Source organism: Paramacrobiotus metropolitanus, unplaced genomic scaffold (genome assembly GCF_019649055.1).
Source record: "Paramacrobiotus metropolitanus isolate TYO unplaced genomic scaffold, Prichtersi_v1.0 Parri_scaffold0000012, whole genome shotgun sequence".
NCBI lineage: Eukaryota > Metazoa > Tardigrada > Eutardigrada > Parachela > Macrobiotidae > Paramacrobiotus > Paramacrobiotus metropolitanus.
In genome coordinates, this window is record NW_026570232.1 from 949,782 (window position 1) to 969,568 (window position 19,787).

General features: G+C 39.6%; 1 protein-coding gene across 4 annotated transcripts; it reads left to right on the forward strand.

Moving 5' to 3' along the window:
• The first annotated feature begins 1,003 nt into the window (after nt 1-1,003).
• LOC129584118 (serine/threonine-protein phosphatase 2A 56 kDa regulatory subunit gamma isoform-like) lies at nt 1,004-19,785 on the forward strand. 4 transcript variants are annotated; one of them, XM_055476225.1, is made up of 13 exons: nt 1,005-2,034; nt 6,102-6,480; nt 13,898-14,097; nt 14,996-15,330; nt 15,885-16,107; nt 16,482-16,652; nt 16,749-16,876; nt 17,123-17,224; nt 17,302-17,374; nt 17,742-17,927; nt 18,220-18,334; nt 18,822-18,992; nt 19,482-19,785. In XM_055476225.1, exons 1-13 carry the CDS (start codon nt 1,999-2,001, stop codon nt 19,493-19,495), a joined length of 2,133 nt encoding a protein of 710 aa, XP_055332200.1. In that variant the 5' UTR covers nt 1,005-1,998; the 3' UTR covers nt 19,496-19,785. The 4 variants fall into 4 exon arrangements, with proteins under 4 accessions (XP_055332202.1, XP_055332199.1, XP_055332200.1 ...); XM_055476227.1 differs by lacking the exon at nt 18,822-18,992 and having other exon boundaries at nt 1,004-2,034; XM_055476224.1 differs by lacking the exon at nt 19,482-19,785 and having other exon boundaries at nt 1,004-2,034; nt 18,822-19,448.
• The last annotated feature ends 2 nt before the right edge of the window (nt 19,786-19,787 follow it).

Sequence of the window (19,787 nt, forward strand, 5' to 3'; positions counted from 1 at the left end):
GACCAGCGGGAATAAAATGTTTTGCAGTGTAGTTATATTGCCGAAGCGAAATCATCATCTTTCTGCATTACATAAATATGCATGTACGCAAGGTTTAGAGAATAAAACAGCTTCGGATAAGCAGCCATTAATACGAACATCTACAACTGAAAATTTTGTCAATATCCATTGTACCTTTACAATAACTGTAGATAAATGCACTGCGCTCACGCAAAATAAAACAACTAGCAACAGATGCTCGAACATACACATATATTTGGTGCTGCTGCCAAATAAACATGCAATCAACAATAAAGTATCATATACCGCAACGAGCATGCTCTTAATAAAATTGATTAAATGTTCTTAATAAAATTTATTAAATGAACAACGACCACATCAAACTAACAATAATATTGCTTGTACATTTTCTAGGGCTGCTTATTTACCGTATTGCTTAAATACTAATGCTTTTTTCTGTTGTTTCATGCTTGTTATAGCATGCAAAATGTAAATTCAAAAAAATTTGGAGCGATATTAACACAGCTTAATTCAGATAAGGTATATGATGAGTGCGATATAAATATTTTAATTAAAGCATAAATCGCATGTAAATATATACAAACACTTCGCCATAAACTTTCTAACGACAACTTATGCACACAATATTGCGTAATTATGATGCGCGGTTCAACTGCAAAGCAGGGGGAAATATGTATGTGATGTATGTCCTAGTCTTGCACAAGTTTTGATCGACTTTCCGCTTTGATACACACTGGAATCGCCCACTAGCACTTCCCTTCCACTCTGTCCCGGGACGTACTTAGGCGCTGACTGCCAGCTTAACCGTCCTATATTCCACTCGACGGCCAGATGCGGGATATCGAGCCGGCGCATGGTGTTGTCGACCAACTGATTCCGGATCGCTGCAAAACTGGAAGAATGCCATGTATGAATGTAAAGGCGGATCCTGGCCCTGGCACATAGTGTTATAAATACATTTTATATCAGTTAGCTTTAGCGCATAATGTAACGGCTAAGTTACTGACAGCCGGCATGCGACGCAGCAGCAACAATGTATACACTTCAGTCTAAATGTATGTACAATTGCGCTCCATGGACTGGATATGCATATGACAGTATGCATGGTGGATGTGCGAATGTGTTGTATGTACAATATATGTATGCCGCTGCTGCAACTCTTCGATCTCCTTTCAATTCAATCCGGTCGTCTCGCATGGCGGCTTTGTCAGTGTGCTCAAGCTACATTTTAAATTGACTCATTTTTCATTCGTCTTCATCTAATTAGGCAGGATCCTTGTGTATATGCGCCGGTCTGTGTAGGGTGATGTTGCATCGTACTCACACAGTACATCGTCGAGATTCCAATTGCACACTATTTTGCCATACCCAGCCCAAATAATCAAATAGCCCCACATATACAGTCTATACACAGACACGCATTCAGGAAATGCCAGTCAAGCGATCGGAGATTTTTTGATCCTACGCCTTAAATACAACCGTTTTATCGAACTACTGCATATCGCTCAATCCGCCCGGGCGCCGTCTTTTGTACTGGTTCCGGGGAAGAAATCGCGGGATTTAAATACAGCATTATTCCCGAATTATTTAACGCGCGTCGGTACGTCAAGTCATCCGTATATACTGCCGCCGCAATCGCGGGTCGAGAGTTTTCGGGAAAGTCAGAATTGATGAGATATGTTGTGTATCTGCGGTTGAGACATTTTTAATGTTTACGGCAAGAGATTGACATTCGCCAACATGACATTCAACACCGTGCAGCGTCGGCATTACATCACTGCTCCACTTGGCATGCTCAACATTATATTGTGCATAATTGTATTTGATTAAGGCAACGCGGCGTTGTCCATCACGTTTTCGTGTACCGGCTACATCCAGCATTTTCCCGTAATTATATATAATTATCTCACAGGAAGGTGAGGGTTGTTGTGCTGGGAAAATTATCATTCCAGAGTCAACATTTGTGCATCTATACCCATGCAACCCAGTCGATGGTTCAAGAAAAGTTCGGAGGTGAGTGTTGACGCGGAGCTGGGAGCACTTTTTGCGCGTGTGACGTTCGATCTGCATGTTGGATACACACATCCTGAAAACACATCCACACCGGTACCATGATGTGAAAATGTGCTGGCGTTTGAAAATTTGTGTGCTGTTTGGCACAGCTATAAAAAAATGCTGGCATAAAATGCTATGATCTATTAAGAAAGTGCCGGGGTTTTGATTGCGGGTTCTATTCTTATTACAAAATGCCGGCGAATGCAGACTAAAACTATTGGATTAAAACTTTTGCATTGCTAGTATCGAAATTCGACTTGAGAACTGAGAGCGCATTTTTTGGGTATCTCGGAATTATCATTAATTTTTACCATTTAAATATTGAGGTATATAAAGCATCTCTCTGTTACTTACTAGCATACAAGTACGTTTTAAAATCCTTTTCATTTTGTCTGAATATACATACATATTTGTTACTGTATTATGTACACCAAACACTTCGACAGAATTTAATTGTATGCGGTCCATTTCAGTTTTAACCCTACTGTAGTTTGGTTTTACAGCGTAGTTCCATAGACAACTGTATACATATACACTACAGTAGTGTTGCAAATGCACAATTATTATCTGTACAATAATAGAAAAAGCACTGAAAACAGCTAATATCGATTCGTTTGCCCTGGATCACGCTTTTCTTTCTTTCACCTCGCAGTCCATCTCCTGTGCAGGATATCCAGAGCGGAATTTTTCATTACATTTCTTATAATCCTGGCGCTCAATTCCTGCCGTATCACTATGACGGTGCGACTGAATACCATCTAATTAGCTTTCTATGGTGATGAAAAACTCTACCGATCTTTAGTCGGCATACGTTACGTATACGTCATATCGGTAATTTCGACCCATGGATAACGAGATGCGTAATTGTCGAAACTATTGTGCACCGGTTTCACTATCCCGAATCGGCTTTTTTTTCATTTTCTTATGGATATGGATAACACGATACGTTGTTTTCTCGACGAAGCCTCGTTTACGACGCAATAATCGTAATGGTCTGTTCAAGTTTGGGAATTTTATGAGCAAGCATCGACTGCATATGTATACGGAATATATTGTTGTACAGCTATCTTGCTGCATAGACAGATTTACGAGAGTCTGACATTGATTTTATTGACGCAGTATAGACTGTCGAGCATTAAAATACTTGCGTTATATAATATGCCAGTTATCCCAATATGCATACAATAATAAGAAATATATTACGAACGCACATGCCCCGCGTAATGTGATGATAGATTTAAGAAATTTGGACTGCACGAGAAATTGAAATTTACTGTACACTTTATGTGCAGATGCAGCTGTTTGACCTTATAATGTACGTAGTGTCATCCTCTCCGACGACTTTAACTTAACATTTTTGCAATTTTCCCATTTGCTTTTTGTGCATCTTTGGTGTAATACAATAAACCCCATTTTTTCATTTAATTTATTCTCATGTTTTGCATAAATTTGTTTATATTGCGGATAATCAAGTGGGCTGGATGTTTGTGCTTCGCTTTGATATCGATCTCACGGTTAGGTTTAATTATAAATTTCAAACAGTTTATGATAACATTAATTCTGCTTTAATAATTACTGCTTAAACACTTATTTATTACTACTTAAACGCTTAAGAGTCACACAAATCCGTATTTCTGTGGTGGCTCGTGGCTTACTGCAGTTGTGTGTGAATTTGTGATAAATTCATGCCCAAAAGAAAGATGTTTTCAGGTTTTGGATTAGGCTCAATTTCACGGAACTATTTACAATACACAATAATTATTATGTTAAACGAGTAGCTCTCGAACGACTCACTGTGAATGTTTGTAATGTATTTAATTGTACAGAATGACTGACAGATGTATAATCACGGTACTATCATGACATAATGGTACTGCAACGCGCGATACGTACGAAGACAATAAAGATTATAATGCTTACGGATAAGCCGGTAAAGTAGACAATGGTCTCATGAAAATTGTACAGAATCTGATAAACACAATTTTTTTACAGAATCTTATAGTTACTTCTTGTATACACTGATAAAGAACAGCACCTACATGATGCATTGGGCTAGATTATTTAATTTGCAAAGTGTAATGTCAAAACAATCATTGAAAAAATTAAGAAGATAGTTAACATAGTTTTAACGGATCAAAACGTTCTTTTCATTTTACCATTTTTTCCACTCCTTCAATTGGTGCACATCGGCAAATCCACAATTCAAATCCTATTGTGCAGTAAGTGAATCACATGCATTCATACTGTACTTTTCGGATCTGCGTATGCGAGCGAAAGACCTTCGTGTAATGCGCGACGCAAACGAAAGCCCTGTAATGAAGCCCTGTTTAAAATAATCCGATCTGGAATGTTCCACATCCAATCCAATTATGAAACTTTACGCGATTTTAATGATTCTAATCTTGTTCGTGTGACAGATGGGGTGGTAGAATTCAGCAGCGGATTCGACAACTGCCTATTAAACCGGAAAAACCTTTTCCTGCGCGAGATTACACTTGCCAACAAAGCGGTCCCTATCAAAAAGCACAGGAATAAAATTGTTTTCTATGCAGCTCTAACGCTCCAACCTTAATAAATCATATCTTTATTTTATAGCGCTGTCTAGCGATAATGAAGGGAAACGCTGCCGCAGTTTTAGGCACTTTGCCGGGCAGAAATAAATTTGTGGAAGGGAATGATTTTGGTTGTTTTTGGAACTTGTAACCGTAGTGTGTAATCATCGTTGCTGAACACGAAGGAAACCAATAAATAAATTACTTATTATTTATTTTATACATATTATCTCCCTAAGTCAAGAGAAAAATAATTTTTAACTGTGTCACGAATGAAAACATTTAGGGCAAATTCAGCGTCGACGAAAAAACTTTAATATCGTCCTGCAAAATGAAGATGAACTATTATGTTATACTTCGACACTTGTGGAAATACACAGAACTGCAGATTTAGACAAACAGCGACAAAACTCGGATGTGTGCAATCCTTTTATCAAACGATAGTTCTATAAGTTCTATTGAACCAAGAGAGCAGCCCGGCTTTCCAGATCGCAAATGGCAAACAGTAAACAATAAAATGATTATAGAAATTACTATTTAACTTTTAATCGTTATTATTATTTCACTTAGTTTTTTTGAAACTGACACTGCTCGTTTGAAAGTATCAATAGAAATCTCCAGTCAGTTATAAAACGCAAATGGTAATTTTTAATGTATAGATATACAGTCTGTAAAGTGCAGCATTGGTATTGAAATTCAGTGTGGCAGTGCTACTGCTGCGTGTATGTTAGCGACAGTCAAATACCACCGAGAACTTGAAGGATTGTTGTGTTTTATGAATTTGTAATTTGAGAGAAATTGTTTTTTGAAATTGTTTATGAGATTGTCTTAATTTTATATAAATTAGAAATAATTCTCCGGTGCTGCATTGCTCGAGTACTACGGTTTTATTGTGCTAGCATTGCAAATTTCGGAATACAGATTCGTACTTTGACGGTGCGAGCTGGTACAGTAGTCTACTAGTCTACACTCTACAGTGTTGCATCCGCTATGTCCGTGTCCGATATTTGTATACAAAGTGATTCACCACCACGAAACCAGTCCACCGACTGCAGTCGACATCCATGAGACGCGAAAAAGTGTTCATAGCAGTTGCTAAATGCACAGTTGAACATCTTCTGTAATAGCTATCTATTTCTTTATCGATTTATGTCGCTCACAAAGAATCTTCCTGTCAGTATAAATTGAAAAATATCTAGCGATTTGGCGCTGCATGTTCTTTCACGGAATGTTTGTGGCAAAGTGGACTAGATCAGGATCCGTCTAATGGTCGTCAACAGACCGTTCCCTGTACGCGACTTTAGCATGCTCCATGCAGGCAGCAACATGCTAATGCAGTGCAGTTTATCAGTTTATGCTGCTCCTTTATGCTGTTATTCACCCCTAGATGATGGAATGGGGATGTATTTTTTCCTAGAACGACATTTTCTGTCGTTTCACTAGGAGAAAATAAAGATTTTCTTTTCTCTGTAGGACAAAAGCCAAGTGCCGTCGGGCGCCTCACCGCTGAGCACGCGTGATCCCAACACAGCGGAGAACCAACGCTCTCCGACGACCAACACGCTGCAGATGGCTCCCGCGCTGTCCAACAGCAGCAACAATACCAACACCAACAATGCATCCGGTACAATCAATATTCCCGTGACGCATACGTCCACGGCGGGTCTGTCCAAGTCGCCCAATAATGGCCCACCGCCGCCACTGCAGCCCAAACCCAACAGCAAAGGGACTGCTGCTGCTGCCACAGGGCCGCACAACAATGAGAAGGAGAATGGGTTTAAAGTGATAATTAACCACACGAACGTAACGAATCCCTCCGAGCGACATTTGGAGATGCTGCCCAAGTTGAAGGGTAAGTCGGCGTAATTTTGTTCGGCCACTGCAACCTTGGCATTTAATCGGAAAACAGTTCAAAACGGAAAAGCTGTTCGAGTGTTAGTTTTTGTGTCTGTTGAAAAAATGTGAAACTTTTCTGTGTTTCTCACTATATACATTTCGCACTTAGCTTTAGTTTTTTATCATGGAAAGATGAAAAAAAAAATTAAAAATTAGTTGAAAAAATAAAAAAGCGTTATTATAGTTACTATGGAAAATTATTATCGAAAAATAAGTGATGAAATTTTTTATTAAGTAAACAGTAAACGCCTTTGCTTTTCGCAATTTCTGTTGCAAGTATTTTGACCGCTGCAAGTCTGCCATATCTGACATTCATAGTTTCTCGGCACTGCAATTTTCAAAATGTATTTCCGGTTGTTTATTTCGTAAGTGTTATTGTTGGATACGGGTTTTTCCTAACCTTGATATTGTTTTGCGCGTGCCGTATTGGCGTGGATATGCGAGCGATTCTGACAACTTGCGAATTTTCTGCTAATGCAAAATGACTTCCGGTCCGCATGTTTTGACTCACGAATGATTGGCGTACATTTCCCATTACGCAACCACGGCGTTCCGGTAGTGCTTTCATTTATTTTTAAATAGTATGTAAGGGGTGGGGAGAAATTATTTTTGTCGTGAAAGTATGTTTGGAAACAGTTGTCGTTGTGGGATCCGATCCGTGGTAATCCGATCGTGTGATCGCGGTTTTTTCGGCTTTTTGGAACAGCGCAACGTCGATACAGGAGCGATGCAGCCGGCGAATAGCGTGATTTCTTTGAGAAAAACGACGTTTCCTTATCTTCCTGAATGGTTCACTGACTCCGTAAAGGTTATTTCGTGCGGTAGCTATCAGTGTATTTTTCTAGGTCGACGCTTGATGTGCTTGATTGCGGTGTGCACGTCAGCAGTATTAAGTGGACGTCTGAGCCGGTGAAGTTTTTTTTTGCTGACGTTTGTTTTGGCTGTAGGACAGTAGTCGGATGGTGTAATAGCTGTAATGCGAGACGAGCTTGTAAAAATGTCGAAAATTGTCGTTTTTATTGTTTTGACGCCGCTTTTGTTTGAAATGGTTGCGTAATCCAATACGCTGTCTGTTTTTTCTGTCGCTCTGGCTTGTTACTAAAAATAGAACACTAATCTAAAATGCCGCTATAATCGCGAGTTTTTTCGAATAATAGGCTAATTGCTTCCATTAGGTTAATGTTAATCTAGGATAAGTGGTTTCGTGACGGCTGTTTTCCAGATCGGTTTATCCTCTCAAGAAAAACTTTTAAAGAATTTTTCATGGTTCTGATCTAGAATTCAGACTGGTGTACAACATTTCATTGTAGGAAAGGTGTTCTAAATCGCCCACTGCTCGGCATTTCATGGGTTGCTTTGCTCGTTTTTATTTGCTGCTGGTGTGCCTTTCTATTTGATTTACCATACGAACTATTTGAACATGAAACGCTTACGTTGCGGAGGATATAAATCATTCCAGGCATTCTCAAATATAGTGTCGTGATAGACTAAGCGACCTTGATTGGTTTGCAACTTTTCTATATTTTGTCCCTTTTGGCGGTGGGCTTTATGTTCGGGAGTTAATGGCTGATCTTTTGCATTTGATCGCGATTGTTTGTCCTTGCTGGCAGGCGAGACAGTAAGCAGATAAAACTCCGCATACTGGGCTTAATCCCGGAAACCTCAGAAGGCCGGGGAATAGACTGTGCCATTGAATAAATGTATTAAATTGTGGGCCTTTGGATGACAAACGTTGTTTATCTCAAAGTTACCAAACGAAATGGATCGATGAGCATCCAATATAAAACGGTCAGAGTACAAAGAAATACCGCAGTGGGACGCTTTTCGCCGTGGCGGAATGAGTTTTGTCAGCAGCCGGTACTGAATCAATTAGTGGAATTAAGGCTGAGTTGTGTGCTGAGGTAAAGGTTACATCGCCCATGGTCCCATTCAGGAATGGGCCTGATGGGATACTTGTTCGGCATGGAGGAAATTGCACAAATGTTCTACTTTACATAGATGGTAGGATGGCGCGCTGTGTAATCTGAATATCGTCACGAACCTGACATTCTGCACAATAAGTATGTAGAGAAACGCTTTCAAGTGGGCACGTGTTGGCGTTAACAACCTTGAACGGTGAGAAAATACCTGATACAATAATGTAGCTCACACCTTTATATGGTACTACATAATTCGAAAATATTTTTGTGTGACGCCAGATTAATGGCAGCGATGATTAATGGAAGAATAATTTGGTTTTGTATGCAGTCGTTTTTTCCCAGTACTGTCCCGGTTACGCTTAAGGGCATTGTTATTGATACGAATATTTAGTGGTGAATCTGGTTAATGATTTATTTGATATGCTGGTTCTTCTGGAGTTCTTTCTTGTGATCCAGATTTGAAAAAAATCTTCGTAAACAAAATGCACAGAGACGGTTAAATCTCTATTATTATTATTATTATCTTCCTGGAGCAGACAACCCATTCATGGGACTAACAATGACATCGCAGGTGTTAAAATGACATTGCTTTGTCTGGTCAGACGGTCGCTATCTGGTCGCTATATATTTCAATAAAATTTAATCATCTTCGTGCACGTGGAAAAAATCAAATTAATAATATATGAATTGTTATAATTTAGAACAACAATTAATATCCTAATAATTTACCTGCAAGAAAGTAAGGCTACAATGAAATTTTACGGTGAGAAGACGAAATGTATGGTTTTGTTTATTATTAATTTGTGTATGACTCGGAATCGACGGGAGTTAGGATTTAACAAAATGGTAAGCAAAATCATGGAATCGAAGTAGCTGCTAAGTGCTAACCAGCAGGTCGATCTTATGGATTGCCGGAACAGTCGTAATGAAATATAGTGGGAGTATTACCTAAATATACATGATGTTGCTGTGCCTGAGGGAAAATGTTGACAGTGAAGCGACAGGAGCGGGAAGTGGGAGAAATAGGAAATCTGCATGGGATGACAGAAAGGAATTGAGATTAGGGCTTGATTTATTTGTCTAGGGAAAAGAGGTAGGGCCGTGATGCTATCCGGTTGGGACTCAATGGACTGACGGGTACTGCATCCCTATGTTGTTAGTTGGGCTGTTTCCGCTTGACTGCGAGCATTTAGGCAACGTAAAGAAATCACTACGCATGCCTCATTGACTGCTGCTGATCTTTTCGTTTCCAGAATTGTGTTAGAAAACATTTTGCAACCATATTATTTTATACCATATTTACAGTGAGAGCGAAATGAACAGGTGAACTTTTAGAATACTTGGGAAAAGGAGCATTTATGCCAGACAGCATTAATAATAGCTACCCTATTATTGTAGTAATTTTAAGACAAAACATTACGTTAACGTTAATTCGATCATTTTGCAGCCTGTGTGCAGCGGCTCACTGAGAATGTGAAGTTCGGGTTGTGGAAATGTCTGGCTGCCGTGCAGTAGTGAAATTACTAAACATTCCCAGTTTACAAATAAATGTTTTTATGAAATTTCAAAACTCAGATCGCGAATGTTGGTTTCGCTACGGCACCGTGTAGACCGTTAAACTTTTCCATCGCTGTTGGAGTATTCGATGCCACGCCCGAATGGCCTCACTTGACCCCTTTTAGTTTTTTTCCATTTTGACCATGATGAATTTCCGATTTGATGAAATATAAATGGTAGTGACAGGCTGCGTGTAGGTCCAGTGCGAAAGCTGGTGGCGCATGATGTTTTATTGCACAAATTGCATGTATTCTGTGGTAGAGTACTCCGATCCTCCGTTTACGAAACAGTCGAATAACGTATTCGGTTTTGTCTGCTCCGGAAAATTACTTCCAATGTTCCAGTTTTTTCTGGTGAAATTTGCATGTAAAAAGTGCAAGAATGCGTTAAGGGCAACTTGAGGCATTGCGTTTCCAGTTAATAAGTAAAGTTGGAATTTCGATTGAATATTTTTATTAACGGTTTATACTGCACTGCTTACTGTTTAGTATTAGTGTCATAACGGTATTAAGTGCTTAAAGCAGTGAGTTTAAGGTATCTGTTTTCTTGAAATAGCGATTGTTCTCGTTTCATTTCTGAAGCAGGCTTGAAAGTAAGTACTGTTATCAGACTTATCACTGTTGTACAATACACGGAATTTGAATGTTTTACAGAAATGTTCCCGGCTCAACCGATATTGCTTTTTTCGTTCTGGAATAAGACACAGTAGTAAATCGCAGTACGAGCACTATGGACCATCTATCTATGTATACTTATACGAGTATTGCATGTATTGTATTAACAATAAGCTGCTCTATGTGGTTGCGAACTAACGATTCTGCATGGTGGCCGGCTAATACTCACTTCCGCTTACGGTTCATGGAGCATATCGATTTTTCGCGAACGCATTGGTTCGTTAGTTCCGTGTACCAACTGCCATTTGAGGCGCTTTGATTACAGTTTCTCTTGTGTGAGAGAGTTCTGTCGCACGAAATAGGGAAATGGTTTATAAAGTAGCAAAAGATTCAGTCCCAGATTGTAAAAGACCAGTGAGGTGCGCGCACAGTACAATTATGCTGAGACATTATTAACCGGATGGCAGAGTGCGTGTTGGTTCCACACTTCCACTACGTACCTAGTACCTACTCGTAGCACCTATCGTAGACTCTTCTGAAGAAACCGGCTAAATTGTATTGCGTCTAACTTCGCCTTTATGTAGTGCCCTTACTTCTAGAGGATTTTGTAGTAATTCGAAGTTATAACTAATTTTAAATTGTTCTCAGGTGATCTGTGACATACAGATAGAGTGTCCGGATAAAGTGCTACAAAAAACGATAATGAACATATCGCATATGACTGATTCAAAAAAGATTGATTTTCGTGTTTCCCGAGAAATCTGCCGTCGAAATGAACTTATTATTTTGCAGGTGTGCTGTGTATTCGATTTCGGGTACTAGTTATACACTAAGCAAATCAATTACTTGTAGTTGTCGCTGCCCTTGCATCTTACAATCAGCAACGGTGATTTTACTGGTTCTGAAATTTAAATCGACGTTTCTGCTTCTTTTTATGAAAGTTACAATGGTGTAACGAGGCAGACTTATTGTTCAGGAAATTTAATTAGCATGGAGATCTTTTGTATGACTCTTAGAAAATAACCGCATTTCCGGAAGAGGCCAAGAAGAGTGCTTATAGAACAAGGTTTTATAATTTTTTAAGCATATTTTTATTCGCAGCGGTTCGATATTGACTTTGGTTGGTTAAGTGTTAGGATGATTTCCGGTTGTACATTATCTCGTAGGAATTTACTCTATGGCGGAGTCCAGTACATTTGCGTGTACATACGGAAGTTGTTTACCTTGGGTAAATTGGTGTTTGAGTAGTACTTGTGCGATATATTCATCGACGTTTTTTCCTTGGCTTGATTTTGTGGTTACTGCACCATCTTTTATTTGCTTTCGAACGCTAAGAAGCTTATCACGTAACATCTTCCATAGTTGAGCATAGGATCACTGTGAGATGCCTCTACGGCATCGTTATGATAAACTGATGCTGACAGTTGGTTAGGTTCTTCTACTCGGAATTTTGAAATATTCTGGGATCGGGGTGTTCATTTCTGCTTATTTCCTTGGAATTTCTTTCCCTTTTTCTGATTTACAACATTTCCATAGAAGTAGCTTATAAAAATAACGTTATAGGAATCAATATTTTTTACGTTAGATTAACGAATGTTGTAGAAATGACTTCAGATGTTAGCGTGGAGCAGCCCTAAATGCGAATACGTAGAGGTGCGTCAGGACTGCATTCCCAGACCGCCCAGCATTTCTGTCCCACATGGCATTCAAGATGTATATCCTAGAAATTAACACTAAAATTCTAGTTTGTCGAAATAGTTAATTGGTATCATTTTCGTGGATGTAGTAACTACCGATAAGTACTTAAGCCTCATTCACCCTCGCAAAACAAGGAATGCTGACGTGAGCCACTTAGTCTTCGGATGCTAACGTATTTGCAATACCTGGGATAGTTGTGCATTGTGTGAGTGTCGAAATAGCCTTCATGTAATTGGTACTCTGTGTACAGCACGAATTTGAGAAGGCGAATGGCATTTATCTTTGGGACTAGGGTTAGGATAAAGGTTAATAAATGAGTGGCATGCTGGGCTTGTTAAATTACATCCGATCATCATGGTGAAAGAAGGAAATGGGTAAAAACGCCTGCATGTCCGTTTGACGCAATCTGGCTGCGCCGGCATTCCCTTGTAATGGCAGGGATTTAATTTGTTTTTATTATCCCACGAATCCTTTTTTACTGACAATTGACTTACAGGGGGGTATTATTATTTTGGCCCAGTGTGTGTTGCTTGCGATTAGAGGACAAGAAATGATATATTTTCTTCCCCGGTTAGTGTAATACCGGCTGGAGAATTTTTGCTCTATGTGCGAGTGTTTCTCGCTGGATGCTGTATTTATGTGGATAGATTCAGTGATTTACGGGGCTGTTAAAGTCACACGGATGTGTGTTCTCGCTCTTGCGCACTTGCCTCTTGTGGGCCTACCGATCGAGGGTCTTACACTGGCGTTGCCGAACGGATTAGCTGGGTATCGTGCTGCGTGTGCCAGTAGCCCACGTATCCGCCCTGGCGTTTTTATCATTTACTCTTTGTACTTGTACTTTGCCTTGGATTGATAATGCATTATCTGTGTGCAGTGTGGTGTTGCAAATTGTAGTCGATTTTGTAGTTATTTCACTTCTGTTTTACTCATAAATTCCAAAAAATGGCGTGGCTTCTGCTATCCCGTTGCTTTTTTGCTTAGGCCTTGGAAGCTATTTCGGTTTACGTTTACATAAATTTATGGGTGTGCAGTTTTGGTGGGGACTGGGGAGGATTACTTACAGTACTTTGTTTCCTTTGCTGCTTGCGAGGATTGCGCTGCCGATTTATTGATCAATGTTTTTCTTATTTTCATGAGCATCCGCCAGATTTCTGGTTCGGCAGGCGAACGATTTGTTTTTTTCTTAATAAAAATTGTGCTCGACAGTCGGCACTGGACTGGCAACAACTGGTATCATCCAGTCACTGGACGTCAGGCTTACTCAATAAAAATCACATATTGTTTTGTATGGTGGTGCGGTGTGGGAGCCGTTCTGCCGGCTTCCGTTGTATAAACTTCGGGATCGTTTTTCATTGTGATCGTAATTATGGCTGCTGCCTCATTTTGATAACGTTTGCGGCAGGTTGTTCACTTGATTTGTTGGGAACAATTTGATTTTGCGTGGGTAACATAATCCCATTGGTATTCGTAATGGAATATGATACACCGGCCGAGATGCAGGGTGATGCAGTGATTGTATTATCGGGTGATAAGAGCGAGGATAGTGAGAATGATGGGACTGGACTGTGTTCCTCTCTTATAGACACGGCTGATCCACTGGAAAAGGAGCAGCTTTTCATTCAAAAACTCCGCCAGTGCTGCGTTATCTTCGATTTCACCGATCCACTCAGTGATATCCAGTACAAGGATATCAAAAGGAACGCCCTGCAAGAAATGATTGATTACACATCCACGAACCGCAACGTCCTCACGGAAGCCATCTATCCCGAAATGTTCAACATGGTAAGCCGTAAGCTAGATGTTATAGTAGCCGCAGTGCAAACTGTTAAAAGACGGTGCCTCTATATATCACGTAACTTGGAGAAATATGTGAGTGAGAATGCGCGAAATTTTTTATGGATGCATGAAGCAAAAAACCTGACACCTTACAGAAAAACCTGTACATGTAAAAAAAGTTAAAATTGAAGCAGTGAAATTATTTGTTTTACATTGAACGTTCAACATGTTTTCATATCTTCTTGATTCCGAATAATCCGGGAATGGTATCGAAAATGATAATCGGCATCTCGTATTTGAAAAATCTTGTACGGAGATTTTGGCTATTTATTTATGTTATACAAATCACATTTGGTTGAACGTTAAAGCGCAGTGTATCGTAAAAATTAGCTTAGCATAAGTAATTTATTAAATGGCTACTCGTAGCTTATCACACTGTATGAAACTTTCTCTTCAGTAGTTTCAAAAACGAAATTACGTTATAGCAGTTTTTTGTAGTGTTGTTATATTTGAATGTTGCTGATGATTTTGTTGCCTTCTCGTTTCCATGAGCTGGTGGATTTCGTTATAACATTCGCGTACATTTTTGCTGGTCATAAAAATTGTTGCTTACGCAATTGTGTGTTAGGAAAATCGCGGAAATGTGCATGTGGGCAGGAGCAAATGTGGATATAAATGACGATGTCAAGTCGAGCTAATGATTATTGATTCGTTGCGCCAGCAGCCACTGACAGGAAGAGGCATTGGCGTTCGAGATTGAACCATTAATATGTTCCAAATAAAAAAGTAGAAATCCTTAGGAAAAGTGGTATATATTGGTTTTAGCCATCAGAGAAACAGAAAATAGCGATGCAGAATAAAAAGCAGGAACGCTGTTAATGGGGAAATGGCTTTTTTCTTGTAGATAAGTGTTAATCTGTTCCGGACTTTACCGCCATCTGCCAATCCCATCGGTGCTGAATTCGACCCGGAAGAAGACGAGCCGACACTGGAAGCGTCGTGGCCGCATCTGCAGCTAGTCTATCAAGTGTTCCTCCGCTTTCTGGAATCTCAGGACTTTCAGGCCAATCTGGCCAAGAAGTACTTGGACCATGCCTTCATCATCAGTCTCCTCGATCTCTTTGACAGTGAAGATCCACGGGAGCGCGATCTCCTCAAGACCATTCTCCATCGTATCTACGGCAAATTTCTCATGCTCCGTGCTTTCATACGCAAACAGATTAATAATGCATTTTATCGGTGAGTCGCAATTAACGCCCGTTTTTCACGTTCAGTAAAATAGAGGAATACGTTTTTAATGACATGCAATAATAGGAGGATGTGTGCCCTAGTGGGTTGGGTTCGAATGGGTCTCTGGAGAAAATTTAATCGTTATGGAATGTTCCTGATAATTTTGTTTTTACAACTTGTCATTTTTCAACCTGATGACTTGCGTGAAGTTTTCTCTCGAATTATTATTAACGGGATAGATTTGATTAGATGTAGCATAAAGGCCGTTTACTGTTTTCGCAGGTAATTTATGTACTCTGTTTAATATTCTAAATTTGGGAGTTAGATCAGTAATGAGGCAACATATCAGGTTTGGGTCACTAAGATAATGAAATGTCTGCAGCGTATGTATATTCATAGTTATTAACAATTAGTATCTGAGATGTCCGTAGCGTTAGGAAACTGCAACAGCTAAATTTATGATACGATTTGCTCTAAAATAAGAGCGTGAGACTAAAGTGTGTTAAGTGTGGGGATGGTAAATATACGGTGATGGCTAATTTTAGTGTTGGTTTTATTTGCAGATTTATCTATGAAACGGGTCGGTATAATGGTGTTGGCGAGTTATTGGAGATACTTGGCAGCATTATTAATGGCTTTGCGTTACCGCTCAAAGAAGAACATAAGATTTTTCTGGTTAAAGTCCTCTTGCCTCTTCATAAAGTCCAGTCACTGGGAGTCTTTCATCCTTGTCTCGCCTACTGTGTAGTGCAGTTCCTGGAAAAAGATGCCAGTTTAACGCAACAGGTACACTGCTTACTTAATTTCCCTAGATTAATGTTCAAGTTGTGTTGCCTAGTTTTCAAGTTGCTGTAACGAAATAGACGTATATCTTTACAGTTATGCAGTTTGCAAACTTCTGATTCGCTGTTTGCCTAGTATTATATAATTTTAAATCGTTAGTGCTGTTTGGAAAATGTCTTCTACCCGTATTGAAAAGAAAACGTTCCTAAAAATCTGTACCTGCTCGAATTAACGTGCCTACGTGCTCGTATTAACAATATTAACTTTGAACTACAATTGTAGCTAGCTAACTAGCTAACTCTTGAGGTATAACCTTTGACGCATTGGTTGTTCAACAAAATCAAAGACGTTGTGATTGAAGTTTTGTTTCATTGCAGGTGGTTAGGGGATTATTAAAGTTTTGGCCGCGCACGGATAGTCCCAAGGAGGTTATGTTTCTCAATGAGATGGAGGAGATTTTAGATGTGATAGAACCGAGTGAGTTCCAAAAGATCATGATTCCTTTATTCCAACAGCTGGCGCGGTGCATTGGCAGCTCCCATTTTCAGGTAAAGGTGGCATTAATTATGAGATTGACGGTGCATGTGACGCTTTAATCATCGCTTATGGATTTTCCAGATAATAATGTAATTACTTTGGTGTAGGTGGCCGAACGGGCGTTGTATTACTGGAATAATGATTATATTTTAAATCTTATGCGGGATAATGCTCAGGTCTTGTTGCCGCTAGTGTTCCCTGCACTGTACCGAAACAGCAAAACGCACTGGAATAAGTGAGTATTGAGTTATTGAGTATTTATGAAAATTTTGGAAATTATTCTTTTACTTATTTTACATTCCGGCTCGTACAAAACCCTGTAATTGATGTACAATAACCCGTAATTGTAATAGAAAATACAAAACCCGTAATTTCGGTTATTGTGTATGTACAATAAAACCAAGTTTTCGATGTGTGTGATGTGATCTCCACTAAAATAAATATATTCATGGTTTATTAACATTAAATGGTTGTTTTCCAGAACGATTCACGGTTTGATATACAACGCCCTGAAATTATTCATGGAGATGAATCAAAAGCTGTTCGATGATTGTTTCAAGCAATACAAAATTGCAAAAGCTATGTAAGAGAAAACCATTAATTTATGTTGTTTTTGGAAGACGCCATTAAATCTGTAAAAATTTAATTTTCGAACATTAGGGAAAGAGAACGAATGCGTGAGCGAAAAGTCGCATGGACGAAAATTCATCGAAAAGCATCTTGCAATCCCGCTGTAAGTGACGTTTCTGGCAATCCCGTTGTAACTTCCTGCAGCATAGTCACAATAAAATTACAGTTCTTGTTAGCAACAAGTTACAAAAACAACCAGCATATTTGTAGTTTTCCTTTTAAAACTGTGAAAGTTCCAATTTCTAACGCTATTTGTGCCGAAAGAAAGTTTTATGATAAAGAAAATTTATTATTCATGGGTATTCTAATGTGCGTTTGCTGTGCGAGCGATGTCATGCTTTCAGCACGCTTGTTTGTTAAGCATGTTTACAAGGCTGACTTGTGAGCACTCTGGTGAACGGCAGTTTGTCGGTTTATATTTGTCAGAAGGCGTTTTAGACGATGATTGTGCATGGTACGAGTATTTATAGTTTGCACAACTGGCTAAAGATTTCAATCTGGATTTGGACTTCTTGGATGAAGCGTATTTCGGAAGTGATACTGACGCTACCGGTGTGGAAGATGAACGTTTTGAAATGTCGGAGCAGCCCAAGAAGGAGAATCCGGCTGTACTGTCCGTATCGGAAGCCATTAAACAGTCACTTCGAATCGAGGAGGTAACTACATCTCGTGTTAGATGACTTGATTGCGGCGGTGCACCGAAAATGCACTGAACGGGGCACTAAGAAGAAAGCACAATACCTCTTACCTCTTGAAATATTGAATATTTTGAACAATCTGGGAAAGCTGCATTTTTGGACTCCTAGTTTCTTATCATAAATTCTTAAACTGTAACAAATTAGTGCACATTCTATTCTTGCTAACAAAATTCTGGTTTCGGTTGGCCGAGTGGGTTTCGTTGCGTTACGTTGCTAGTGTTTTCTTAGTGAACCGATGTGGCTATTTTAGAAAAAAGACAACACTCGGCGCACTGATCGGCCACTTATCCGGCGGAAATCAGAGTTACCCCATGACGAAACAACCGCACGCATGATTGAAGATCATAAAAAGAATGAAATTATCCGTAAGTATTTTCCTCCTTTTCGGTAAATCTCGTTTTGGCTGTTTTGAATTGAGAATCTTGAGTAATCGTTTCCAAAAGATTCTAAAGGCTATACACTCGCTCGCAGTAAAATTCATTGCAGCTTTGACATACTGACCCGTACTGTCAGCATATTCCTTTAAGTAATTGCTTTCGGTTTTCAAGATTGTCAAAGCGCTGATTTCAACATTTCATGATGAGAGGTGTTTCTTTCCATACTTGAACATTGTTACCTCCTAAAAAAGCTCAGATAAGAAAGTTTGGCTCTACCGTATTTATCGCGAGTGTTTTCTGACCTTGTTGTGATTTGGCCGAAAGTAGCGTGTAAAATGTGGAATTAATGTAAAATTGTCGCTATGTAGACCGTAAGAATGTCCCCTCTGCTAATTGTAAGTCAACGGCTGTGCCAATTGGAATTTGTTGCGCCAATTTGGCTGTGAATGTTGAATGTGTTGTTTGTCATCCCTAGCTGCCCCCGCCATTGCTGCCCATGCCATACCGGCTGCCCCCGCTCCCATCCCCGTGGCTACCGATGCTCTAACCACCCTGAGCGCCCCCGAGCCGGTTGCTAACACCACCCGCGACCAACCCGCCCGCCCCACTTCCAAATCCACAGTCCCACCGGTGGCCGCTAGTGCTGGTAAAAAGAAACGCTAAGCTAACCACCCGATTCAGCGCAACACACATTTTTCACTGCTCTTTGTTGGCAATGGCATTGTACTCTCTCCCCATATTATAGCGGTTCATGTCATAATCTCCGATGCGTTATATTTCCGGGTCATGATAGCTGATGTTAGTAATAATGTGGTAAAGAATTGGCCGTATTAGGTGTATGGATGACTGTTTTAATTTAATTTCCACTGGCTGTCGCGAGAAAGTTCCAGTTTAGGATTAAATGAAAGTGCAGCGCTAGTGAGTAATCTGGGTGCGATGGAGAAAATATCAGATTTGAATAATTCAGGACGAAGCACATGACTTGGCCTTATTTAGAATTTTTTTAACATGAACCTGTTCTGTTTGGTTTGGTAAAGCAGAGTTTCATTTTTTGTGCAGCATATCCAGCGCTACTGTTTCACTGTTCGTTTTTATTTTGGTTTTGCTTCATTTCGGTTTTGTTTTATCATTTCAGATCGGAAATTCTGACAAAGCGGAGCCTGGTGTATTTTTTGTACATATTCGGTTGCGATGGTTTATGGGCTGCGCTGACTTGATACCGGAAAACTGAAAGGCTAATTTTACCCTGTTTTATTTACAGATTTTAGTTGTCCGCTGCGCAGTTCTGATTCGGTTGTTAATGGTAAAAATGTTTTGTCTTGAATCAAGATGGTATTTTGGTTGTATTCAATGGGACTATTTTTGAAGTATTTTTGGAAGTTTTTTTGACATGTTTGTCTGGCTCCTGAGTTTTGGTTGTGTATAAAACAGTCAATCCGCT

What these genes read in the sequence shown, in the direction of transcription:
- LOC129584118 (XM_055476224.1), top strand. Translation starts at nt 1,999, where the DNA reads ATGCAACCCAGTCGATGGTTCAAGAAAAGTTCGGAG. An exon ending in GGTTCAAGAAAAGTTCGGAG is followed by an intron (nt 2,035 to 6,101) that starts GTGAGTGTTGAC and finishes TTTTCTCTGTAG; the next exon opens with GACAAAAGCCAAGTGCCGTC. An exon ending in ATGCCAGTTTAACGCAACAG is followed by an intron (nt 16,108 to 16,481) that starts GTACACTGCTTA and finishes GTTTCATTGCAG; the next exon opens with GTGGTTAGGGGATTATTAAA.